The 27,179-nt window shown below is 42.6% G+C and overlaps 3 protein-coding genes across 3 annotated transcripts in view; 1 reads left to right on the forward strand and 2 right to left on the reverse strand.

Annotated features, from left to right (window-relative positions):
• Positions 1 to 1,555: 1,555 nt before the first annotated feature.
• On the reverse strand, positions 1,556 to 6,300 carry LOC130929739 (uncharacterized protein K02A2.6-like). Its single transcript, XM_057857169.1, has one exon. It carries the CDS (start codon positions 6,047 to 6,049, stop codon positions 2,126 to 2,128), a length of 3,924 nt encoding a protein of 1,307 aa, XP_057713152.1. The 5' UTR covers positions 6,050 to 6,300; the 3' UTR covers positions 1,556 to 2,125.
• A 4,596-nt stretch (positions 6,301 to 10,896) lies between these two features.
• LOC130929740 (SH3-containing GRB2-like protein 3-interacting protein 1) overlaps positions 10,897 to 27,179 on the forward strand; it is a 34,886-nt gene continuing 18,603 nt past the window's right edge. Inside the window, exons 1-8 of the mRNA XM_057857174.1 lie at positions 10,897 to 11,264; positions 14,390 to 14,453; positions 14,740 to 14,785; positions 18,929 to 18,985; positions 19,228 to 19,285; positions 25,882 to 26,057; positions 26,166 to 26,177; positions 26,564 to 26,575. Of these exons, the coding sequence (XP_057713157.1) occupies positions 11,255 to 11,264; positions 14,390 to 14,453; positions 14,740 to 14,785; positions 18,929 to 18,985; positions 19,228 to 19,285; positions 25,882 to 26,057; positions 26,166 to 26,177; positions 26,564 to 26,575 (435 nt within the window). The 5' untranslated portion in view covers positions 10,897 to 11,254. The remainder of the gene's footprint in view (positions 11,265 to 14,389; positions 14,454 to 14,739; positions 14,786 to 18,928; positions 18,986 to 19,227; positions 19,286 to 25,881; positions 26,058 to 26,165; positions 26,178 to 26,563; positions 26,576 to 27,179) is intronic.
• LOC130929738 (uncharacterized protein K02A2.6-like) lies at positions 19,724 to 23,952 on the reverse strand. Its single transcript, XM_057857168.1, has 2 exons — positions 20,203 to 23,952; positions 19,724 to 20,106 (listed from the first exon to the last, which is right to left on the reverse strand). The coding sequence occupies exons 1-2, from the start codon at positions 23,845 to 23,847 to the stop codon at positions 19,825 to 19,827; spliced, it is 3,927 nt and encodes a 1,308-aa protein (XP_057713151.1). The 5' UTR covers positions 23,848 to 23,952; the 3' UTR covers positions 19,724 to 19,824.

Genomic DNA, 27,179 nt, shown 5'->3' on the forward strand with positions numbered 1-27,179 from the left:
GGATTACGATTGCATATTAGTTTGAAAATCGACCGGATCCAACGTATTTTTACACGAGTGACTTCCGGTCTGCCCGATCCTACCTACCGGTAGTAGTATTGACGCAGGAGGGTCGCGTCTCGCATCAAATAATAAACTCTGCCATTGTTTTCGCGTGCGTCGTGTTGAGCCGCTTCTGGGACGCGTCTAAAACACGCGGCCGCACTGTGACTGGTGTGCATTGGCTGATTGACTTTAACGCCCGCGTTTCATTGCGTTCTCGCGGCGGCCACGTTGTGGCACCGTTGACGTTTCTGGGTTATACTGTTCGACCGTGTTAGTCCTCATTATAGTAGACAAGACGGAGTAAATGTAATCTACACAAAGAAACTGTAACCCGCTCGACTCACAGCCTCGAAAAGTAAGGGTTACATTACGTCAGAAACTCGTTCGGTAAGCCTCCGTTTTGAACCGAGCACCACGTACCGAAACGGTTCAATACAAATACATGTACCGTTACACCCTTAAATATAATATAATATAATATAATATAATATAATATAATATAATATAATATAATATAATATAATATAATATAATATAATATAATCAAGCAGCTCAGCTGACATACATTCATTCATTCATTCATATGTGCTCCTCTATGATCACGTAATGTGTCTGTCTGCTTCGTGGGGAAAAACCCACTGGTTTTTCAAATTTGACGCTAATCCTAATGACTGCAGGAAAAAGTGAAAAATGGTTACATTGTGTTTAAAAATTTTATGCTAACGATATTCCCTCTAAATCGTCAATGCAAATAACACCACTATTTTTAAGTCATTAACTGTTGGAGAATATATACCGTAAGAAATCCCACAAATTAATCCTCATAAGGCATAGCATTTTCGGTGACTATCTCTGAAGCTCATCAAGAGAATGCCAAGAGTGTGCAAAAGAGGAATCAGAACAAAAGGTGGCTACTTTAAAGAAACTAGAATATAAAACATCTATTCATTAATTTCACCTTTATTTACTAAGTATGTAATTCCACATGTTTTGATTCATAGTTTAGTACCTTCAGTGACAATCTGCAATGTAAATAGTCATGAAAATAAAGTAGTAAAGTAAGTAGTAAAATAAAGTCTGTCTAAACATTTGGCCTGTATATACAGTGGTATGAAAAGTATCTGAACTTTTTGGAATTTGTCACATTTCTGCATAAAATCGCCATCAAATGTGATGTGATCTTTGTCGAAATCACACAGATGAAAAAACAGTGTCTGCTTTAACTAAAATCACCCAAATATTTGTGGTTTTCATATTTTAATGAGGATAGCATGCAAAATATAAAATATGAACATTCACTTCCTTATCCCCCCCACCTTCTGTCATTGTTTGCATGCTATTCTCATTAAAATATGAAAACCTATAAATGTTTGGGTGGTTTTAGTTAAAGCAGAGTTTTTTCATCTGTGTGATTTTGACAAAGATCAGATCACATACCTCTGTATATAAAACTCTTCCCTCTCTTGGGTGGCTGTTCATCTCAAGCTTGGGTCCTCTACCAGAGGCCTGGGAGCGGAGGGTCCTGCGCAGTACCTTTGCTGTTCCTAGGACTGCGCTCCTCTGGACGGGGATGTCTGATGTTACTCCAGGTATTTGCTGGAGCCACTTCTCCAGTGTGGCGGACACAGTCCCCTGTGTTCCTATGACCACGGGCACCACTGCTGCGTTCACCTTCCAGGCTCTCTCCAGCTCTTCCTTGAGCCATTTGTAGTTCTCTAGTTTCTCGTGTTCTTTTTTCCTGGTATTGCTATTGTTGGGGATGGCTACATCGATCACATGTCCTCTGTTGCTTATCCATGATTGTTATGTACTTCCCTGATCTAAGTACATGTAAGGCCGAGACTTGAATGGAACAACACTTCTTTATTCAGTGTGCTTCTCATCATATATGTCACAGAGACATAACAGAGATTCCTTTTTATGCTGTAATACCACACCCACAGGAAGTGCACAATATGGCAACAGCAGTGTGACATAAATATGTCACATCTCCTCCCCACTTACATAACATGTCCCAGAAATAAACACAAAAATACCTCCTGTTTTCCTCTCATTACTTATTACTTATAAATCCAATCTGTCAGGCGGTCGGTCGCCTGTCGCGTGCAGGATAACGACGTTCAACAGTCACTTCCGATTTCCTACTTGTGGAAACAGGTTCCGATACCGTTTCAGGTTCCGTTTGTGCATTGGTTGAATTAGACACAATTACAGCCGGATTTTTTGGGTTTGACACATCCGGTAAGCTAGACATTTCTGGTATAATTACACTGCTAGCATCATTACAATCAATAGACAGTTCTGGAGTAGTGTCTGATGTTCCCAACAATTGATCCACATGGCGACGCCAAACACCATCAGCTGTCTGAACGGTATAGGAAACAGGCCCGGTTTGAGCAATGATGGTGGCAGGGGCCCACTTTATCTTACTCTGGTAACTCCGGGCCATAACAGAGTCACCAGGTGCAAAAACTCGGTTCTTGGAATGCAGGTCTCTGTACTTGACTTGCTTCCGTTGATCCATTTGAACAATCTCACTCAGGGTTGGTGGTTTCAGAAGATCCATGCCAGTTCGTATCTCTCGAGAAAACATGAGGCTCGCTGGCGATACTTTGGTAGTTGCATGCACAGATGTTCGGTATTTGAGGAGAAATTCGTGTAGTCTCTGATGGAGTGTACTTTGCCCTTGTGATGCTTTGAGAGCATGTTTGAGGGTCTGCACAAACCTCTCTGCCAGGCCGTTGGTTGCCGGGTGATAGGGAGCCGACTTAATGTGTTGAACCCCATTGGCTTGCAGGAATTCAACCATTTCTTTTGACACAAATTGGGGGCCATTGTCTGAGACGAGTTCAGGGGCTCCGAAACGACTAAACATCTCCCCTAACTTCTCAATTGCCTTTTCCGATGTGGTTGATTTCATGATAGCTACCTCTGGCCACTTACTATGGGCATCGATAGCAACCAGAAACATTCGATTTTCAAAAGGCCCCGCAAAGTCAATATGAATGCGGTGCCAAGGGTCCTGAGGAAAATCCCAAGGATGAAGTGGGGCTGCAGGTGGATTGTTGTGAATCTTCTGGCAAGATGAACAACTTTTTACCGTCTCTTCGATCTGTTTATCTAATCCTGGCCACCAAAAATAACTTCTTGCCATTTCTTTCATTTTAACAATACCATTGTGACCTGCATGCAGTTGCGCAAGCATTTTAGCACGCAATGACTGTGGCACAGTCACTCTCCTCCCCCACAGCAAACAACCCGATTGAACAGCAAGTTCCCACCTCCTATCCAAAAAAGGTTTGAGAGCGGTGTTCTCACACTTGGTTTGTCCTTTAATTACCATCTCCATGACGACTGACAGGTCGGGGTCGTTCCGAGTTGCACGTTTTACTTGCAACGCTGAAATTGGTGCATGTTCAACATTTCGGAAATAGAATATGTCCACTGAGGTAGGTTCATGTTTTGTGACAGGAAGCGGCAACCTCGAAAGTCCATCAGCATTGCAATGCAAATCAGATTTACGATACTTGATGTCGTATGAGTGAGCTGATAACAACAAAGCCCACTTCTGAAGACGTGCAGCAGCCAGTGAAGGGATTCCTACATGAGGTCCCAAAATCGTTGTCAGTGGTCTGTGATCCGTTAACAGAGTAAACTTCCTTCCATACAAATATTGGTGGAACTTCCTCACACCAAAAATAATGCTCAATGCTTCTCGTTCCAATTGAGCATAGTTTGACTCTGCTTTGTTAAGTGTTCTCGATGCGAAAGCAATTGGTCTTTCATCTCCGTTCGGGAACACATGGGAGATGACAGCACCCACCCCATAGGGTGAAGCATCACATGCCAGCTGTATTGGATATGAAGGGTTGAAATGAGTGAGAACATCTGATGAAATCAGGGCGTTTTTCGCATTTCGAAAAGCTTTGTTACACTCATTCGTCCATTTCCATTTTACATCTTTGCACAACAGCTCATGCAATGGTTTAAGAAGTGATGCCAAATTGGGAATAAACCGTCCATAATAGTTCAATAGACCTAAAAAAGATCTAAGTTGACTCACATTTTCTGGGGCGGGTGCATCCACAATTGCCTTTGTCTTTGATGGAGCCTTGTGTAGTCCTTCGTGGTCTATCACATGCCCGAGATACTCCACCGATGGTCTCAAAAATTCACATTTTTCCTTGCGCACTCGAAGACCATACTGCCTTAGCCTTTTTAAGACAGCATCCAGGTTGCGAAGATGCTCCTCGTCGTTGGCACCGGTGCAGAGAATGTCATCCAAGTAACATTGTACTCCTGGCAATCCACTCAAAATTTGATCCATAGCCCGTTGAAACAGAGCAGGAGCAGATGTGATGCCAAAAGGTAATCTGCAATATCTGAAAAGTCCCTTGTGCGTGTTAATTGTCAGCCACTCCCGTGATTCTTCATCCACATGCATCTGCAGATACGCTTGGTTGAGGTCAATTTTGCTGAATTTTTGACCACCGCTCAGACCTGCAAACAAATCATCGATCAATGGAAGTGGGTACTGCTCCACACAAAGCACCGGATTCAAAGTCACTTTAAAATCGCCACATGTGCGAATTCCGCCATTCTTTTTCGGAACCGGCACAATTGGTGTCGCCCATTCGCTGGTGGTGACTGGTTCCAAAACCCCACTTTTGACCAACGCATCCAGGTCAGCCTCGACTTTGTCACGAATAGCATACGGCACTGTCCTAGCCTTCATAAACACAGGTTTGTTTCCTGGTTTAATGTGCAATTTCACTGTAATGTCCTTCATGCTGCCCAATTCCTCACGGAAAACCTCTTCATTCTTGTCCAGTATGACTTGTAGTTGTGAAGAACCGTCTGACAGTTGCGGAACTTCTAGCCAATTTACACGAAGTGCATTAATCCACAGTCGTCCCATTATGGAAGCAAAATTCCCTTTTGTGACATACACTGGAAGTTTAGCAGTTTGATCCTTGCATTGCACAGTAATGTCAGTCATTCCTTTCATGTGCACTTTGTGTCCAGTGTACGCTTTGAACACAGTGTCTGATGGTCTTAATGGAAGGTGTCTCAAACACTGTTTATAGACTTGGTAAGACACAAGCGATGCCTGTGATCCAGTATCTATTTGCATTTTGACTGGGTGACCCTCTAACTTTGGTGTGACCCAGTAACACCCTGACTTCCCGTACACGCTCATTACATGCACGGTGTGCACGTCACTTTCATCTTCGGAAGTAGAGGCACTCTCTACCGCTTTGACATATTTCTTTGATTTCTTCTTGTCATTCATTTCCTTATCTTTCTCTGTGCTTGTTTTTTTCCGACAGGCACGCTCAACATGACCCTTCTTCCCACAATGATGACAGTTCATTTCTTTGCACCAGCAGGTGGAGGAAAGGTGCCCTGTTTTACCGCACCTAAAACAGGGACCAGCAACATTGCTTTGGGTACTTGCCACTTGGTGTATTCTGCTCGTAATGTTCAGTTGTTGAGCCTCCTTTGAAGCCATTTCCATAGCCACGCTTAAATCAAAGGCTTTCTTTAATGTCAGTCCACTTTCTGAGAGTAACTTCTTTTGTGTTGCTTCGTTTCTCAGTCCACATACCAATCTGTCTCTTAATGTGTCTTCTAAAACATCACCAAACTCACAATGTTCAGCCAACTTCCGCAGCGCCGCTACGAACATAGTGACAGATTCCCCCTCTTCCTGATTTCTCCTCTGAAATCGGAATCTCTCTGCTATCACAAGGGGCTTGGGTGAAAAATGTCCATTAAGAGTTTCCACGATTTCCCTGTACGTTTTACTACCAGGTTTATCGGGTTGAAGCAAGTTTCTCAGTAAATTGAAAGTCTTTGGCCCAATAACGCTCAAAAACGTGGGCACCACTTTCTCTTCCACTATTTCGTTAGCTTCCACGAAATGGCCGAACCGCTCTGTGTACGAGCTCCACTTTTCCACAAGCTCATCAAAAAGACCAACAGAGCCGATAACTCCCACCATAGCGCCTGGTTATACAGCACCTTCAAGCTCCTTTTGAAAACTCCGCTCGTCCTCCCCACGAAGTCACGATGTGGATGCGGAGGTCGGCGCCGTCTGTCCCCAGGAGCACCGCAACCCGCAGTAAACTCCAAAAACAGCACGTCCAAGCTGACGCAGGTCCAGCCATCCTCGTCGCCACTTTTGTTATGTACTTCCCTGATCTAAGTACATGTAAGGCCGAGACTTGAATGGAACAACACTTCTTTATTCAGTGTGCTTCTCATCATATATGTCACAGAGACATAACAGAGATTCCTTTTTATACTGTAATACCACACCCACAGGAAGTGCACACTATGGCAACAGCAGCGTGACATAAATATGTCACAATGATCCCAGTGTCTGGTTGGTTGGCCGCAACAGTCTGTATCCGGATATTATACCGTGGTATGAAAACGTATCTGAAACTTTTGGAATTTCATCATCAAATGTGATCTGACCTTTGTCAAAATCGCACAGATGAAAAAAACAGTGTCTGCTTTAACTAAAACCACCCAAACATTTATAGGTTTTCATATTGTATTGCATGTGGGTAGGGTAGAATTAAACCACTCATCGGTGATTGGGCACACACCTGACTTAAAATGTTTGGTAAAAATTGGTTTAAATTGCTCTTTAAGTCTCCATAGGCAGAGGGTTCACTTACTTATTCTTCCCCCTCTGTCGTTGTTCGCATGCTATCTGCATTAAAATATGAAAACAACACAATTGATGGTGATTTTATGCAGAAATGTGAGAAATTCCAAAACGTTCACTTTTTCATACCACTGTATATAAACACTCGGTGCATGGTGAGGAGCTTTCTAGTCTTGATGTCCGTGGCTTCTACCTCCTCCTTTGGCCTGCTTATTATACCAGCTGGGTATTTGTAGTGCCTAGCGGTACATGTTAATGGCGTGGATCTTGTTCTTACCAATCAGCTGACTCTTCAGAACTTGCTTTACTTACTGGAGATATTTGATTGTGACTGACTTGCTTGTGACCTCCTCGCGATTTCCATTAGCCATTAGCTGTCTTGGATATCACCTATTTTGTCCTCTGGTAGTTCAACCCCTTCAATTCTGACCATCTTGCCTTTCTTTGAGACCATCCGACCGCACTTGTCCAGTCTGAATGACATGCCTATGTTATTGCTGTAGATCCCGGTAGTGTATCATCTGGGATTTTTTATTATGTACACTACTAAGTTTGGGGTGATCCCAAATAAAATTAAAATTGAAAGACGCCACGATTTTAACGAGATATTATCGCATACTTACCTCTTTTCGATCCAAAAACTTCATGTAGCATGTATCACCGAGTGTCAGGACACAGCTTTGAATGGCCACAGCCGGATTTTGGGGGGATTTTATGGGTGAAACATGGTAACATATCAAAGGTTGCAATGCTGAAATCGCAGACATCAAAGAGTGGTCGAGATTTTCATTTTTATATATTTACCCTTTTAAACATTTTTTTTTTCAATTTTCCTTTGTTTGGATCGATTATTTATCATCTAAAATATCGGAGAAAATGCGACAGTAACGAAAAAAATGCAATTTAGCGATAGTTATGAGGTAGATATCCGTGACTTTTTTACAGACGATATTTTTTTCATTGTGACGTAATTAGTTTAAATGTTTAAAATATGCTAGTGAATAATTTTTTAAAGTCGTTTTTTTTTTTTTTTTTTTTTAACTAAATATTAGACATCAATTAATGATTCTAAGCTAAAAGTGAGAGACATTTCGAATAATAAATACGATTACTTACCTTCTTTTTACGGCTAGGTTGAAACAAAAGCGGTTGCGCGATGTCTGTAAACGGGGGTTTCCAGGGTAAAACGGACAAATTAAAAATAGTTCGGGGGCTTAATGTGCCATGAATCTGCTATGGCAGCGTATAGACATATTGTTCTATCAAACACAACAGTTGTTTTGGCTTAAAATACAGCAGTTTATTTTAAAGAGGGGTGCAAGAGCAGAAACTGCTTTTTCAGCCTTGTCTGTTTTCCGCCATATATATCTTGGTTGTTTTTTTTAAATTAAAAAAAAAAAGTCAAATACTTCATTCCAAATTACACTTGATGGCATTTTAAGACATTTCATATGTATGAGTTTGTGAAAATATGCCTCCCTCATTGTCAGAGCTCAAAAGTAACGTGGCATTTGGCTGTTCCGTGGCCTTTCATTGTAATTAAAATAACACAAATTCAGTGTGCCATACTAAGACACAACTAATATTTTATTTTATAGCAAAAATTTAAATTCATTTTATCACATGCTATAAAATTTTGTGTGCTCAATCCCGCCGCCTTGACCTAAGCAGTATGACCACATACACAAATAATGTTAACAGCCGAAATATATGAGTGCGAAGATTTTTTTTTTTTTTAATTTTGTCAAGCAATCATTTTTTTTGTTTTTTGTTTTTTTGTTGCGATTTTGCTTCATTTTTCATTTCAGTTCATTTCTTTCTGTCCGTTTCTTTCAATGAATGGGGAACGGTAGGTTCCCATGGCAATGGCGACGTCTGGTGGCAGAAAAAAAAAAATTGTGTTCGATTTTCCTTATTGTCATTTATTTTTAGTGATTTTGAGGGCTTTCCTTGACCAGTTGCTTAAAAAAATTAGGGCTGTCAAAATTATCACGTTAACGGGCGTTAATTAATTTTTTAAATTAATCACGTTAAAATATTTGACGCAATTAACGCAGATGTCACGCTCAGACAGATTTAAATGACAGTACACAAAAACGCTCACTTGTTGCTGGCGCTTGGGTGAATGACCATCTCGCATATTGCCTCAAAAAGATTACAATGAGGCCGTTTATGGACATTAAGAGTGAAGAGAATGCCACCGGCCGCTTGGGGGCAGCGCCGTTCCATACTCATGTTATTTCTTCTGAACGTGGGAGAATTAGTAGTTGTGAGACGCTAATGCCGTATTCACAATGCAATGCAAATTGCTATTTGTGCTCCACACATATTTCGGTAAGTTTTCTTTCTTTTAGTGGCAATTATGTGTCTCTTGTTGTATTTTGGGTAAGATATGTACAGATATATGTTATACAGTAGAGGCGAGTGGACACAGGCGTTCTTTGGACCGCGCCGTTTATTGGCAACTCCTCACAACAAACATACAGTGGGGAGAACAAGTATTTGATACACTGCCAATGGGAAAACCCACTGGCAGTGTATCGAATACTTGCTCTCCCCACTGTAAGTATCGTTTAGTGAAAGCACAACAAAAATAATATTCATATCTCTCCCCTAAAAAATAATGTTCCCAAAAAGAAAAGCACTTCAGTCTATGGTAACGAGGCCCTATTCTGACACACAGTTAAACAACAATGCAAAATGAACTGGCATTCCATACCAAAATAGCTATGCAAAATACACATAAAACTTAGACTTTGGTCACTCTATTTTTCTTATTGTTATTTTTCTTATTATTATTATATTAACTCTACTTTTGATTGAAAATTTTACAAATTTTATTAAAACGAAAACATGAAGAGGGGTTTTAATATAAAATTACTATAACTTGTAGCTATAACATTTATCGTTTAAGATCTACAAGTCTTTCTATCCTTGGATCACTTTAACAGAAAGAATGTTAATGCCATTTGTGGATTTATTCTTACAATAAACAAATACAGTACTTATGTACAGTATGTTGATTGTATATATCCGTCGTGTGTCTTATCTTTCCATTCCAACAAAAATTTACATAAAAATATGGCATATTTTAGAGATGGTTTGAATTGCGATTAATTGCGATTAATTACGATTAATTAATTTTTAAGCTGTAATTAACTCGATTAAAAATTTTAATCGTTTGACAGCCCTAAAAAAAATGTAAACTTATTCTACCTCAGCACAAGATGCAGCCTCCCACGCATTTTGACAATTCATAGTCTACTAATAAAGCCAACCAGACACACAGATTCCGGTGAATTATATACTGTAGTATGATGAATTACTCCATACATAATTACGTAACTTTTGGGCCAATCGTGGTTTACTGTGTCCCTATCAACCAGCAGTAGATGGCAGTGTTGGGCTGTTGGCCAATTCATTTTAAATGGGAGTGTTGAAACTTGGCAGTGTACAGTGTCTAGGCCTAATCATGTATCAATGCCATTGAAAGTTATAGATATCCAATCTATTTGAGCAGTTGGACTGGCTGTCAATAGCAGCAAATGAGACAATAACTGAGCGAGTGACATCAAACTGTAGTACTTTGTCGTCATTCCGAAGCTCTGTTTCTTGACTTTATTTTGTTTGAATCTCCTTGGCTAAATCTGTGCTGGCGTGACTTCTGACACTGTCCAGGCATCTTACATAAGGAGCTTGTTAAGAAAAGCACACGGGACGGGCCTGTGGTCTGGTACTAGGTTAGGTAAGCTCATTAACAGTTACTCCACTATTTGAGGTAACAATAGCAGCTCAAACATTAATAAGTGTTGATTTGTCATCTTTACAAGTGGCACTGTACTTTATCGGGATATATTCCTTCCACCACTTAATGTACTTGTGATTGCTGTTCTTTATTCATAGGATGAAAGAAATTGGATCTTGAAAAAAAATCTTGTAAGTCGGCCTGTTCATGAAATGATGTAACCTTTTATATATCATTTTTTTGCCAATACTGTACATGTGCAGTCTTAATTTGCATGCATTTGGCTGATGTTTCTCCTCGATGGAAGCCGGAGGCATCAGGGGACATCAGCCATGTGACCATGAATGCAGGGATTGGTTTAACGCAGCTGTGACATCAGCATTCCCTCCCACCTTCCTCTCAGTCTTCCTCACTCTGCTTACTGCTCGGTGTCTCTCCTTTCCTTTCCTCAGCATCTCTCATCTAAGAGATGGCGTGCATTGGTGCCACCATGGCATCCGGGACTTAACGTGCGCTGATAAGACCTCTAATTCCAGCATTTGCGGAATATTCCCCCAACGCTTTTGCTTTTCTTTTCATCCCCTGCTGTCTTGCACAGCTGCGGCCGTCTACCCCCACCTCCCCTCTCATCCCTGTATACGGGAGTTGGGCCTCTGGGGAAGGAGGGAGTCAACCTCCGTGCACAATTAGCCATGCCCTACCCAGGCATCCTTTGACCAGCTGGAATCATTTCCACCTCTGTCCATCTACACACCAGAGGCAGTCTAGGATGAAAAGCTGGAACCATGATGCAAGGTAATTATCTATACACTCCTCACGTCCTCTCCTTGCCCTCTTGTGTCCTGCTGGGCCATTAAGGACTGAATTCATAGATGTGCTGTCGTACAATGTGGATGTCTCAGGACACTTCGACTGTGCGCTACATATCATGGGTAAGGGTTTTTTTGTCCATTGGCAAGCTTTGTTCAAGGATTGTAAAAATAATTTTTAAAAAATGGTGCTCTGGTACAATGTAATCCTACTCGTGTCCTGTCATGTAGGCCTACTGATTTATAATCGTTGTCATTGTATACATCTGCAGATAACTATCTGTGCTACATACCATAGAGGTGCAAACATTAATCGACGATGATTAAATTCATCAACAACTGTTTTGACAATCAATTGTTTTAGTGACCGTACCCAATTTGAAATTGTCAAACATTTTTTCAGACTATTGTCGTACTGTATTAAAGCAGACCAATTATATTTGTGTTAAATTCAAAAACATAAAAACATTAGCAATTATTTGCTTTTACTTTGCAAAACAATCATCAACATTTTGCAGATTTTCTGAGTGATGTGATGTACCAAATGCGTAACTGAGTCAAAATCAAGTTGTATTTGTGCATTTTATCCAGTGTCAATGGGAATATTGCACAGGTATTGAATAGCTGATGGAAATCAACCCCAATATATATATTTTTAAATCCAATTCATTGAAGAAGAAAAATATTGACAGATAAAGTGATTGGTTAAATTGATTTAAATTGAAATCGATTAAAAATATTTGTTTGTCTTAGTTCTAGGAAATTATATGTGCCCCATGAAGAGGTGCAACAGTCTATTAATTTACAACTACATGTAATTGATTATCATATTAATATACAGTATAACTTTTTTCAAAACAAAAGCCAATTGTTTAATAACATTTTTAAATAAACGTGTATGTAAATGCATGACAGCTAATTTTAGCTAATGACCTACAATTAGTCTCCCATGATATTGTACATTATGTGCGTCCTGACTGAGCTTGAGAATTTTCACATGTTATAGTATGTCTCCGCTAATTGCCCTCATCATCTAGGACATAATTCTGAAAGGTGGTTGATCCAAACACAATACTGCTCGTCACACTGTATTCTATAACTGCATTGATGCATGATTGTGGCAGCATTATGCTTTGGAGTGGTTACTCTTCATTTTGAACTTGAGCCTTTGGCAAGGTGGAATGAATTATGAAAAATTGGGAATACCTGTAGGTGTTAGCATATGATCCTCACACGGAAATCAGAACAATGTCATGAAAAGCCTACTAGAACAATGTGTTTCCGGTTAATCATACTGTAGCTGACGTATACATACACTGCTGGCCAAAAGCATTGGCACCCCTGCAATTCTGTCAGATAGAGCTCAATTTCTTACAGAAAATGATTGCAATACAATGGTAGTAATATCTTCATTGATTTGCTTGCAATGAAAAAACACAAACAACAATGAAAAAAAAATACTTAAATCATTATCATTTTACACAAAACCCCAAAAAATGGGCTAGACAAAAGTATTGGTACCCTTTGAAAAATCATGTGATGCTTCTCTAATTTGTGTAATTAACAGCACCTGTTACTTACCTGTGGCACATAACAGGTGGTGGCAATAACTAAATCACACTTGCAGTCAGTTAAAATGGATTAAAGTTTAGTCTACCGCTGTCCTGTATCCTTGTGTGTACCACATTGAGCATGGAGAAAAGAAAGAAGACCAAAGAACTGTCTGAGGACTTGAGAAGCAAAATTGTGAGGAAGCATGGGCAATCTCAAGGCAACGAGTCCATTTCCAAAGACCTGAATGTTCCTGTGTCTACCGTGCACAGTGTCATCAATAAGTGTAATGCCCACAGCACTGTGGCTAATCTCCCTAGATGTGGACAGAAAAGATACATTGGCGAGGAATTTCAAGGAAAGATTGTGCAGATGGTGGATAAAGAACCTCGACTAACATCCAAATAAGTTCAAGATGTCCTGCAGTCCGATGGTACAACAGTGTCAACCCGAACTGTCCGTCTGCGTCTGAATGGAAAGGGACTCTATGGTAAGATACCCAGGAAGACCCCACTTCTGACCCAGAGACAAAAGCCAGGCTGGAGTTTGCCAAAAACATTTTGGAATAATGTTCTCTTGTCAGATGAGACAAAAGTAGAGCTTTTTGAGAAAAGGCATCAACATAGAGTTTACAGGGGAAAAAAACGAGGCCTTCAAAGAAAAGAACACGGTCCCCACAGTCCAACATGGCGGAGGTTCCCTGATGTTTTGGGGTTGCTTTGCTGCCTTTGGCATTGGACTGCCTGACCTTGTGCATGGCATTATGAAGTCTGAAGACTACCAACAAATTATGCAGCATAATGTAGGGCCCAGTGTGAGAAAGCTGGGTCTCCCTCAGAGGTCATGGGTCTTCCAGCAGGACAATGACACAAAACACACTTAAAAATCACTAGAAAATGGTTTGAGACAAAGCACATGAGACTTCTAAAGTGGCCAGCAATGAGTCCAGACCTGAATCCTATAGAATACGGGTGGAGAGATCTGAAAATGGCAGTTTGGAGAAGCCACCCTTCAAATCTTAGAGACCTGGAACAGTTGGCCAAAGAAATTGAGCATTATCTGACAGAATTGCAAGGATGCCAATACTTTTGGCCAGCAGTGTAATTGGTACTTGCTCAACATAGTTTTTGTGAGCTTTACTCACTGGTATTACTCAAATGAATTGAACACATTGATAAGCATTTGCTTGTTTCCTTTCATGTCTTTACTGTATTGAGTCCAAACAGCTTACCTTTCTGTAGAAGCTGTTTGTCGATTGCCATTATACCTGTCCTACACTAAATCATCTAGATTTATCTATTTTATGTGGATTTACACAAGATGTTTTATGATGTTGCTGCAGTTTTGCGTCCTACCTGTGTTTGTAATATACAGTAACAGAAGCAGCATTTTCACATGAACCGTATCTGAAAATATAGCCCTCTATGTTTAATGTTGTAGTACACAGTATTTTATTTACGCAAAACTTTATTTAATTGTCAAAACAATTTACTGTACCGGGTGCTCATGCCTAAATCTTCATGATGCCGATCTCCTTTTCTTTCTTCGGATGTGTGCTAGGACTGAAAAAACGAACCAGGAAAGCCTTGGGCTTACGGAAAAAAGACAAGGATGCAGAGACGACGTAAGTTACCGTAGATGTACGGGTTTGATATTTGTAAAACACACCAACCACAAATTAAACTGTTATCTCGTTTTGGAAAAGCCAACTTTAGCTCAATCCAAAAGCATCAAAATTGGATACAATTTTTTATCTAAATTGGATTTAAATTGTCATAATCCCGACCAATCTTGATGCTTGCAGCTGTCGGTATCGTATTGATTGACTACCTGTAACCCTGAAAATCAACAGGGCTAGAAAAGTGTGACGCTCACATATTACTATTGACATCTCTTTTAAATTCAAACAGGAGCTCACCTGACAAAGAAGGAACTGGAACTGGAAAGAAAGGAAATGTGTGTAACCATTTAATTTTTCTTGTTGAAAAAATGTGACTACTTGAGTGTACTTTTCTGCATGTTGCACAAAATACTGTACCACTCTTATGACGAGCTATAATACTGGGGAAAACTCCCTGTTCTCACAAGAATTTTGCAAATCACTTTAATAGAGTTGTCTTTCACAATCACTTTTATTCCAGTAGTAGTGTGACTTGGCATGTTAATGATATGGAAGCATGATGGTGTGGTAGTTTAAATTTTTGCCCCACAGCCCAGATGTTCTGAATTTTAGTTTCAACATCACTGTGTGGCGTTTGCATGTTCCCCCTTGTATGCTTGGGTGTTCCGCCAACATAAAAAAACAAGTTCTAAAAGAAACACGAACACCAGGCCATAGACTTCAAAATTATATTGACGGGACGCGGGCCGATTAATAGGGGTCCTATCTCCGTCAAAGCTGACCGAGTGGAAACACAGACAAAGAACTTTTTACTTTGAAAATTCTTGTAAATGCGTAAATCTCTCAATTCTTTATAGATATGGACGTAAAACAGTCTAGATTCTTTGTTAAAGAACAAAGAACCGGGCTGTTAGCATTTATTTTACGTAAATATGTCGAATGTGCTGTTATTCTTTAAGCCACTGTAGCGCCGCCTTATCATCACAAAGAGCTTTTTCCGTTTAAATTCTTGTAAATAAAAGCTTAAATCGCTGAATTCTTTATGGATATGGATGTTAAACAGTCTTGATCCTTTGTTAAAAGAGCAAAGAACTGGGCAGTTAGCATATATTTTACGTAAATATGTGGAATGTGCTGCTAGTCTTTGAGCCACTGTAACGGGGCCTTATTGTCACAAAGAGCTTTTCCCGTAGAAAATTCTTGTGAATAAATGCTTAGATCCATGAATTCGTCATAGATATGGACGTAAAACAGTCTTGATTCTTTGTTAAAAGAGCAACAAACCGGGCAGTTAGCATTTATTTTACGTAAATATGTCGAATGTGCTGCGGTTGCCTTATGAAAACAAAGAGCTTTTTCCGTTAAAAATTCTTGTGAATAAATGCTTAAATCCCTGAATTCTTCATAGATATGGACGTAAGTTCATAAAACAGTCTCAAGTCTTGGTTAAAGGCAAAAAAACTGTGCCGTTAGCATTTATTTTACGGAAATATTGCAAACTATGATGCAATGTTGTAGTGGCTAATTTCTCCTATTGATTTTTTTTCACAACTTTTCAAAATGCATGCATGGTACGAAAAATATAATTACCTTGAATCCTCGAAAAAATCACTCCTGAGACAATCCTTCCTGTTTGTATGCGGTACAGCTTTCGTAGTTTTTCAACCTAAATCCGGCATCAGATCGCTGCATGCGTGTGTTTGAGAGTAACTCCTCTTGATGTGGGCAGGCCTCTACTTAAGGGCAAGGAGTAGTGTATGACGGATGTGATCCATCAATATCATTATGAAGTTTATGACAAGGCTTCCGTAATGTGTCATCAGGCCAGTAACAAGAAAAGCACAACAAAAGAGTGTGCATCCTCTCTGTTGGCCTACTCTGAACCTACAGGCAACAATAAGTCACCAAATTGCATTGGTATCCATCCACAAATAACAGCGAAGTAGTAATTTTAATTTTGCGATTAATTATTCTAGGTAATCTGCTTTAAAAGGAACCTCGGACTTAAAAATTTATAGGCTCTAGTAAGGTACAACTGTTCTCCATTGATTTAAAAAATCTATAATATTTAGTATGTGTTTTGACCTACGGAGGGTGCCATATTTTATGCACGCAATGGTGGCTTGGGGTGTTGACGTAGATTGTCACAGTCACTCGACGAACACTACTGAGTTACTCCAATTCCTTCTATTTGGCAAGACGTCCAACACATGCACACATCGGTTAAAAGTGTCGAGTACTTACTATTTGTTTTTATTGGGTCTTTTATAACCTTTTCATTGTCTCAAAATACTTTTTGCATGTGTTTCCCTCTCATACTTTTAGGCATAGTGTTTTCTTGTGACAGCTTTAAAGCAGATTGTTGATCTTTCGACCGCATTAGTCAAGTAGCATATTTAAATCACCCTTATTTGATATTACAATGTTTAAGTATTTTCTTAAGGCATCTTTAGTATGTTCTGTCTGTATGCATCTAAACAAAACAAGGTGAAAGCGCACGGTGGTACTTTGGGTGTCAAATACGCCTTTCGTTTCTCCGATGTAGCACATTTTGGCAGAACACCGTTTTTTTTTCCTACTTTCGTCTCGTCTCATCCCATCTTTCCTATTCACTTTGCTTTTGCGAAATATGTTTTATGAAATATCGACAGTGCTGTCATGCTCATTAATGTTCTTCTCGGGTTCAAATTGAAAGGGTAAAACAGATGACATGTTCATGTCGCTAGAGTCATACACTGGAAGCCCGGCAGCGTAACCATGTGACGTCACCGCTAGAGCTGGGAATCTTTAGGCACCTAACGATTCGATTACGATTACGATTCAGAGGCTCCGATTCGATTATAAAACGATGATTGATGCACCCCCCTCCTTTTTTTTTTTTTTTTTTAAATTGTTTTGTACATTAGTTCCAAAATTGTTCAAAAATCCTCTCAGGCTAAACCAAACTACTATTTCAGTATCAAGTTAACATATAGCAGTAAACAAATATACAAAAATAACAGTAAATAAAAAACTCCAGTCCCCATTCTGTATCGGCAGCTTTAAACTACTTTCAATTAATTTAATGTTGTGAATCAACCGTTAAAGTTGTTAAAATTGCTCCTGTTATTCCATAATTTTTGTCTACTTTCAACATGTGAAAGTTTTAAAACTATTTTAAAGATAGATTCAAGTCAATATTTTACCGATTTAGGAGTATTTTAGATAAAAAGTTAATTAGGTTCGCTTGGAAGGTTCGCAACAACAGCCTTGCAGGGAAGTGTACTGCTTTAAGATGGCGGCCGTTACTAACGCCCGCATCTAGCTTTTTGTAAATGTGCTGCTAACGATACCGAATCTATATTGCATCTAGTCCTATATAAATGATATCTACCGTAACATAATGTGGCTGTACTTTGTAGCAGCTTTTCGGCAGCAGTCAGGTATGTTGTTGTTGTTTTTTTTTATCTCGTGGCATGAGTTGAGCGAGAGCCGTGAGTTGAGCATTGGCGTTACCTGAGGGGCCGGGTAATGCGAAGCATGATTTTTAGCTACTCTTGCTCCGTCCCTAATTGCGTACCGAAGACCGCGCGGCGCGCTGAGTGTGTTGTACTTCTGCTTTACTTGGCATATTTCAATAATCGGAATTTGGATGTTTGTGAATCGTTCTCGAATCTTCCACGGCTGAATCGTGAATAATCTAAGAATCGGAAATTGTGCACACCTCTAGTCACCGCCCTGTGATGTCAACAACAATGGCGACCTACTAGTTACACTAATTTTACAAAATGTATAAAAATGAAAAAATCAAGAAGAGTTTCAATACCAAATTATTTTAACTCATAATAACGTTTATCTTTTAAGAACTACAAGCCTTTCTATCGGTGGATCCCTTTAAGACCAAAAAAAAAAAAAAAAATCTGTCTCGGCGGCTTGATGTGTATACATCCCTAAAATTTACCCACCAAATTTAATTGTGATCCTTCCACAAAAAATGGAGTAGTAGCAATTTTTCAGTTAATTAATCAAGTCATCAAATTATTTGTTTTTTCAGTTAATTAATCTTTATTCTAATGAATCGTTTCACTCAGCCCTGAGACAAAAAATCCAAAATCAGGCTCAGAGGATCGATGTGTATACCCCCCTAGAAAAAACCTACCAAATTTCATTCTCATCTGTTCACGAATGCAATAAGAGTAGCAATTTTAGTTAGTGTCCTCACCAAGAAGAAGAAGAACAACAAGCACAAAGTGACTGACAACAGGAGACAATCCTCCAGATGCTCCAAAAAATGTTGGAATAATGGTTTGTCTTATACTGGCAGTTTACCCTACCTTTTGCCCAAAGTCAGCAGGGTTAATGCTAAATGGGGTACAGAAAATGGATAAATGCTTATCGAGGACAGGTGCTGTGCCAGAATACCATCGTTTATCCTTTATATATTTCTTTATTTCTCCTACGTTTATTATGTTGCGCTTACTTGCTGTTATTTTGTACAGAAAAAGGCAAATGGAGCACCCAATGGTTTCTATGGAGAGTTTGACTGGGACAGATATGTGAGTGTTCACTGCCCACTCTTGTCTTGCTAATACCTTTTTCACTTTTCAGTGCACACACAGTAAAGCATATGATCACTGGTTTCATCAGAGCGGAAGCTCATCATATCACAGAGCCTGTTTTCACAAGAATTTAGTCAAGCATTCTTAGGAAAGGCAGTTCTCAATTTCCTACAGAATTCTTGTGAGAACAGTTAAAATAGACTTCCACTAACTTACAATTATCATCCGTGTCATTTTAGGCATCTCCTGATGTGGACGAGGAGGGATTTAGCAAACGTCCTGGTGATGAAGGTGATGATATCCTTTTTGTGAGCAATACAACATTCACTGTAGATATATTCCAGCGTATTTACGTATAATTACACATTTTCATGCATTGCTGTTCAGTTACTATCTCCAGGCTTGTTCCAAATGCCCTGTTCTTCTTTCTGTAAACATTTGAACTCTCGTCCTTAAATATATGATAATAGGGACATAGGAATTTATTGATTACATTTGTATTTTTCAATAGCGCATGTGTTATGTTCAATAAAACGCTCGGAAACTGACTGTGTGCTCACTGCTGTTTATTGTAAGTCGCCGTCTTCCTAACGCAGCACTCTTCCCGCAAAAACACACTTTACGGCCGTGACGTCACGCCGTCGTAACATTACCCTGTGGCTGTGGTTACATGCCACATTCACCCCCCCCTTTTTTCAAAGTGCAAAAACATTCAAACATATTACAGAACACGACATTAAGGCCGGAACGTGGCCAACCTATCTGGGTAAACAGGGTAGACTACCTGTTTACCCGCATAGCCAAGTGGTTTATTCTGCCACATAACAGGCTATGCGCTAACCTAAACGTGAGTGAAGGACATAGTCTCTGAGATACGGGGGCTTACGCCGAGCCCGAATAGGGCGGGGCCTCGGTCCGAGGGCGTCACCCGGCGCCTCGGGTTCGGGTGGAATTCCCGGCGCTACTGGAGGGAAATCCCAGTCCCCCGCAGTGTGGCGAGGATCAGCCGCGGCGGCCAGTTCTTGTGCTGATGGCGGGTTGACGCGCCTAAGGCGGCTGGCATGCCAACGGGAGCCGTCAGCCAGGCGGAACGTAGCTGGGCCCAACTGTGCTAATATCTGTTGGGGTGAGGACCAGAAAGACAGTAGCTTGTGGGACCGATGGGGCCGGCGGATACGGACCCAGTCCGACACCTTCAGTGTGTGTCCTCTCACCCGACGTGCCATGTCGTAGCGGTGCTTCATACGGCGTTGATTCTCTGCCACCTTGTCGCCGACAGAGGTTCCTGCTGCTGGAGGGCCTGGAGAATCTCTCTTGGGAGGACGCAGTCGATCCATGGGAAGTTGGAGTTCCCGTCCTAGCATCAGGAAGGCTGGGGAGCTACCTGTGGTGGCATGTGGCGTAGCTCTGTAGTGCAGTACTGTGTTCTGCAGTGCCGTGCTGAATGGGAGACCTTCGGCCAGATGCGCTCGCAGGCCGTTCTTGAGGGTCTGGTTAAACCTCTCTACCCCACCATTGGCCTGCGGGTGGTACAGGGCCGTCCTGATGTGTTTAATTCCTTTCTCCCCCGTGAAGGCAGCGAAGTCAGCTGAGATGAACTGGGGCCCGTTGTCGGTGGTAACGGCGTCAGGAACACCCCAGCGTGCAAACAGGGAGGAAAGAAAGTCAGTGATTTGCTGTGTGGTTACAGAACTCACCGGGAGGACCTCCGGCCACTTGGAGTGGAGGTCGTAGGCCACCAACAGGAACCGCTGGTGATGAGGAGTGCCATGGAACTCCCCACAGATGTCCACCTGGATGTGGGACCACGGCGTCGCAGGCCATTGGAGGGGCTGCAAAGGCGGCGTAGGGGGCGGGCCCGTCTTACCGCTGATAAGGCAGGCGGTGCAGTCCTTCACCATCGTTTCAATATCTCTATCTATGCCTGGCCACCAAACCAGGCTCCTGCAGCGCTGCTTCACCCTCACGATGCCCAGGTGACCGTCGTGTGCCATGTTCAGGATGCGTTGTCGTAGGGAGCTGGGGATCACCGTGCACAGCCCCCGGGCGACGCAGTCATCGTTCCAGCAGGAAAGGTCGTCTCTGACCCGGTGGAAGGGCGCCAGCTCCTCTGGCACCTTTGCAGGCCAGCCCTCTCGGATAAATGTGCGGAGCTGTACGAGCACAGGGTCCTGTGCGGAGGCCGCCTGGAGCTCCTGCAGGGAGACAGTTGTTTGGAGGGGCTCGTGCAGCATGAGGATTAGCTCTGACTCCGAGCCGTCCGGGGCGATGTCAGGCGGTGAGCTGGGCGTGGCCCTGGAGAGCAGATCAGCCACAACATTATCTCTACCGGGCGTGAACACCGTCGTGAAGTTGTAGGCTTGTAGTCTCTCCGACCACCGGTACAGGCGCAGCGGTTTGTGTCCCGACCCTGTCGTGGCCAGGAGGGCTGTGAGTGCTTGATGGTCGGTCCGGAGTGTGAAGTGCCGCCCGTAAAGGTACATGTGCCACCGCTCGCACGCCCAGACGCAGGCTAGCGCTTCCCTCTCCCCTACAGAATACCTCTGCTCCGTGGGAGTCAGGGATCGTGAGGCAAACGCCACGGGACGTTCGGTCCCCCCGTGCAGCTGGGACAGGACTGCCCCTATCGCCGTGTTGGACGCGTCACAGGTCACCAGCGTAGGGCTTCGGAGGTCGAAGTGCGCGAGTACTGGAGGGGAGGTGAGCTGCGTCTTCAGCAGGCGGACTGCTGCGGAGCACGTGGGTGTCCAGGACCAGGGAGCATCCTGCTTGAGGAGGGCGCGTAGCGGTGCCGTGGTCTCAGAGTAGTGTGGAAGGAAACGCAGGTAGAACGCAGTCATGCCCAGGAATGAGGACAACTGTGCAGGGCAGGAGGGCTCAGGCAGACTCAGGATGGCTTCCACGTTTGAGTGGAGTGGGCTGAGGCCGTCGGCGTTCAGGCGAAACCCCACAAACTCGATGACAGGCGCGGAGAAGATGCATTTCTCCCCGTTCAACGTGAGGTTGTGGCGGGTGAGCACCTCAAGCACCCTGGAGAGGCGGTCGTCGTGTGAAGCTGCTGTCGCACCGTGCACCACTATGTCATCCAGGTACACGACAACGCCAGGTATGCCGGCAAAGATGGTGGTCATGATTTTTTGGAAGCAGCTGGGGGCGGAGCTAAGACCAAAAGGCATGCGGGTGTACCTGAAAACGCCCATGTGCGACACAAAAGCGGTGAGGTTGCGGCTTTCTGGATGCAGCGGAACCTGCAGGTAACCCTGGCGGAGGTCAAGCTTGGAGAAGACTGAGGAGCCGTGAAACTTGGCGGAGAGCTCTTCTGAAGTGGGCAGAGGATATTTATCAGGGATTACGGCTTTGTTCACCTGCCTGAGGTCGATGCAGGGGCGCAAGCCACCCGTCTTCTTCCGTGCCACCACCAGGTTGGAGATCCATGGTGAAGCGTCCACCCGTTCAATGACGCCAGCGTCCAGAAGTTTCTGCAGCTCGGCTGAAACATCATCACGTAGAGCGAGGGGCAGACGGCGGAGAGGCTGGATGACTGGGGTCACCTCTGGGTTCAGGAGTGGCTGGTGGTTGAAGGCAGTGAGGCAGCCCAGCCCAGTGAACAGCGATGGCCAGCGGTGCAACCAGGGTGTGGCGACAGTTAGAATGGTGGCACCCAGGTTGTCTGTAATCGAGAAGCCTAGAGCACAGAACAGGTCGAAACCGAGGAGGTTGGCGCCCTTGCGGGACACCTGGAAGGTGAAAGCCGGGAGGGTCCTAGCGCCATAGCGCACCGAAAAAGTTGCAGTGCCAACCATGTCGATCTTGGTGTGTCCATAACCAAATAGGTCCTCTGTACCTGGTTTAACAGTCATTCGAGGGAAGAGTCGCCGGACTGTGGACTCATTTAGGAGCGACTTGGAGGCTGCGGTGTCCAGCAGCAGCGACAGGCACACGCCGTCCAGCTCGACTGTGCACCACTTGAACGGCCTGGTGATGGCGCCCACCGAGTGGATTGTGGTGGAGCCAGATGCGTTGGGTGGACGGGGCCCGGGGTTCGCAGGTGCAGGAGCAGAGCGGCAGACTCTAGAAAAGTGGTTCATCTTACCACAACGTTGGCATCTTTGACCAAGTGCCGGGCACGTGGGCGCACGTGTGCGGTGTGACGAGGAGCCGCAGTTTCCACAATGTTGTCCTGTCGTGGCGCCCCGACGTCCCGCGACATTAACCTCCAGCTCGTCGAGAGGGGCGGCGGTGTCGGGGAGTGGGGCCGCGAGAGCAACCGTATGAGAAGGAGAAAGATGTGGGGCGAGGTGGGGAAGGGCTGGAGCCGGGCCCGAGGCGGCTAGCTGGGACGCTAGCAGGGCCGCTGACTCAAGTTGGAAGGCCATTTCCACGGCTCTAGACAGCGACGTGTCGTCTGGCGATAAAAACAGCTTCTCCCGCAGTTTAAGGTCCGTCGTGTGTTCGGCTAGCTGGTCTCTAATCATCTCGTCCTCCAAATCTCCGAACCTGCAGACGCTGGCCAGGCCCCGGAGGTCGGCGACGTAATGGTGGACCGACTCACCGGGCCGCTGGCGACGCTGTCGGAAAATAATCCGCCGCACCATGACGCTCTGTGGAGCAGCGAAGTGGCCGGAGAGCAGCGCAATACAGTCCGTAAATGTCGTGGCCGGTCCGAGGGTCCGAAAGATGCGTTGGCCCTCGCCGCCCAGGCTATGGATAAGCATTGCCCGCCTCCGCGCATCGCTAGCGCCGGCTAGCCCGATGGCTTCAATAAAAATCTCGAAGGACTCCAACCAGCGGGGCCACGGGATTGGCGGCTCGCCAGGCAGGGCGAGGAACGGAGGAAGAGGAGAGAGTGGAAGCTCCATCTTCGTCGCCAATGTTATGTTCAATAAAACGCTCGGAAACTGACTGTGTGCTCACTGCTGTTTATTGTAAGTCGCCGTCTTCCTAACGCAGCACTCTTCCCGCAAAAACACACTTTACGGCCGTGACGTCACGCCGTCGTAACATTACCCTGTGGCTGTGGTTACATGCCACAGCATGATTCCATGGCTTAGCCCAGTAGGCTGAACATATGAACAATATAAATGCTGTCACGGTGGTAGCTCGGGGCAATCCCCCAGAGAAGAAGCTTTTTCTCGTTACTCCAACCCTGATGGGGGACAGGACTGGGCTGTTTTATGATTGGACTTTATAAAGTAATTTTTTTCCTGTCTTTTGGTTCTAATTTAATTTGATGCATTGTTCCATGTTTTATTAATAATTCCTATTTTAATTTGTTATAAATAGTGTGTCATCATCATCTGTTCATTTAAAATAATTTAAAAACCTGTAAAAAGAGAAAGTCTACTCCGGCCCATTTTTGCCTTGACTTTTTTCTCTTCACCACACATTCACCATTCTACTACTCACGGTCACATTCACAGCCTGACTAAGTGGGATTTTAAAGAGTACCGGGCTATAATGAAAAACATCTTCTATCTTGATTTAGCCAGGCTAATTTATATTACGATAACAATATGTCACCATTTAGTATATTTTTTAAAGTAATTATTTGATGGAAAAATGTTATTGAGAGAAAATGTTATTAATAATTACATATTTGTCCTTGTTGTTGGCTTATTCTTTCACACTGTAGGAGTTGTGGCTATGTGTATTCACTTTCGTTGACTCATTCCCTCCCATTGACGGCAATAGATGTCCAATCCATTTGAACCAGGAGTTTAAACGGATTGGGTGTCTGTCACCATCATTGGCACTGCAGCATGATAATCCACTGTCAGCCGCTCCAAGTTCAAATAAATTAGATCACTGATTTATTTAAGAACCTCATGTTTTTGTTGTGTGGTAATTTATCACACCCTTGGTTTGCTGGTGTCATCTGGTGGTCATTCTGCATCGTTGATTTAAGAAGTATCAGCACTATAGTGTTGAGTCAAGTGCATTTTTTATAAAATGTTAATAAATACACAATAATGATGATAGTTGGAATTTGTGTAGATACTTAATTTATTTTTAGGGCTGTCAAAATTATCGCGTTAACGGGTGGTAATTATTTTTTGGAATTAATCATGTTAAAATATTTGATGCATTTAAGGCACATGCCCCGCTCAGATTAAAATGACAGCACAGTGTCATGTCCACTTGTTACTTGTGTTTTTTGGTGTTTTGTCGCCCTCTGCTGGCGCTTGGGTGCGACTGATTTTATGGGTTTCAGCACCATGAGCATTGTGTAATTATTGACATCAACAATGGCGAGCTACTAGTTTTTTTCTTGATTGAAAATTTTACAGATTTTATTCAAACGAAAACATTAAGAGGGGTTTTAATATAAAATTTCTATAACTTGTACTAACATTTATCTTTTAAGAACTAAAAGTCTTTCTATCCATGGATCGCTTTAACATAATGTTAATAATGTTAATGCCATCTTGTTGATTTATTGTTATAATAAACAAATACAGTACTTATGTACCGTATGTTGAATGTATATATCCGTCTTGTGTCTTATCTTTCCTTTCCAAAAATAATTTACAGAAAAATATGGCATATTTTATAGATGGTTTGAATTGCGATTAATTACGATAAATAAAATTTTAAGCTGTAATTAACTCGATTAAAATTTTTAATCATTTTACAGCCCTAGTTATTTTGTCAATATACAGTATGTCGTCATATTGGCCAGTGATATTTTGAACGCATGCCACCGAAGTCTGGCGAGTTTAACTGTGCTGTACATTTTTCACCCTGACTCAACTCTTACTTAAAATAGCCTTAAGTACAGGTAACCTGATAAACATTTTTTGTCTTTCCATGAAAGTGGCTCCAAGTAATACTTTCATTTCAATTGCTACAGAAGGTTGAAAATGAGTCATTTTTTTTTCTTGACAAGAGTTCACCAGCTTGCACAGGAAAGCAGTTTTTCTCCTCCAGCGATTCCGAGGATGAGGAAGAGAGCAAGAAAAAGTTCAAAATCAAAATCAAACCACTTGTTGCTGAGAGTGCCAAGTGTGTCCCTCCATCTGTGGATGAACTAAAAGCCTCAGTGGGAGGTTTGGCGCTCTCTCCATCTCTGGTGAGCTAACACGTCGACAAAACTTTTATTTTATGTATGGGGGGGGGCTCAATAACTACTCCTGTTGCTTTCATTATTCTTTTTTGCATTCATGATGTCTTCTCGTAGAAGAGAAGTCCGGTAAGGCATTACATGTTTGTTTTCCTACAATACAGATTGCATGCGGACTCCCCTATTGTAGTGTTGACACAAATGATCGTTTTAAATATCCCCTATTCTGCACGATTACGGTAGTGTCTGTCATTGACTATACAGCTTAACTTGTATAGCTGTCTCATAATACACATGAACATGACACACAAAGCATTTATGCTGATTGGCCTTGTCTCACTGGAGCCTAAATAATCATAGGTTCTAATCTCCTGTGGGTTATGGCTCATGTTGCTTTACAAAAGCTTTGCAGTAAGAGTGAAGCGGCACACTGTGTGCAGTTGATGTACATCTGACTGATTTGTCACTCACTTTCTGACCCAGGTCTGTTCTCTCTTCCTTTTTGCTGGTCTCAGAGACGCAGCCCGGTGAGTTTCCGGCTTCATCTGCAAACTGTTTCAAAGCAGACACCCCGAAACTTCTCATCTCTTCTGCAGTGCAGAATTTAACAAGACTACCTGCGTCAAAGTCTGTTAAACATGCTCTGAAACACGATGACAATTGGAGGACAGTTAGGAAATACCTGCTTGTGGATTGTCCTTATGTAAAAAGTATCTGAACCTTTTGAAATTTGTCACATATTTGCATAAAATCACCATCAAATATGATCTGATCTTTGTCAACATCACATAGATGAAAAAACTGTCTGCTTTAACTAAATCCACCCAAACATTTTAGGCTTTAATATTTTAATGAGGATAGCATGCAAACAATGACAGAAGGGGGAAAATAAGTAAGTGATCCCTATGCCTAAAGAGACTTAAAGAGCAATTGAAAACAATTTTCACGAAACATTTTAAGTCAGGTGCATGCCCAATCACTGATGCGTGGTTTAAAGGTGCCCTGCCCAATATAAAACACACACCTGGTAAGAATTGTCTTGATGAGAAGCATTGTCTGATGTGACTCACACACAGACACTCAAAGGCGAAGGACGCATTTTCCTGAGCTCCGTTATCATGATTGACAATG

This window comes from Corythoichthys intestinalis, chromosome 14, assembly GCF_030265065.1.
Source record: "Corythoichthys intestinalis isolate RoL2023-P3 chromosome 14, ASM3026506v1, whole genome shotgun sequence".
Taxonomy (NCBI): domain Eukaryota; kingdom Metazoa; phylum Chordata; class Actinopteri; order Syngnathiformes; family Syngnathidae; genus Corythoichthys; species Corythoichthys intestinalis.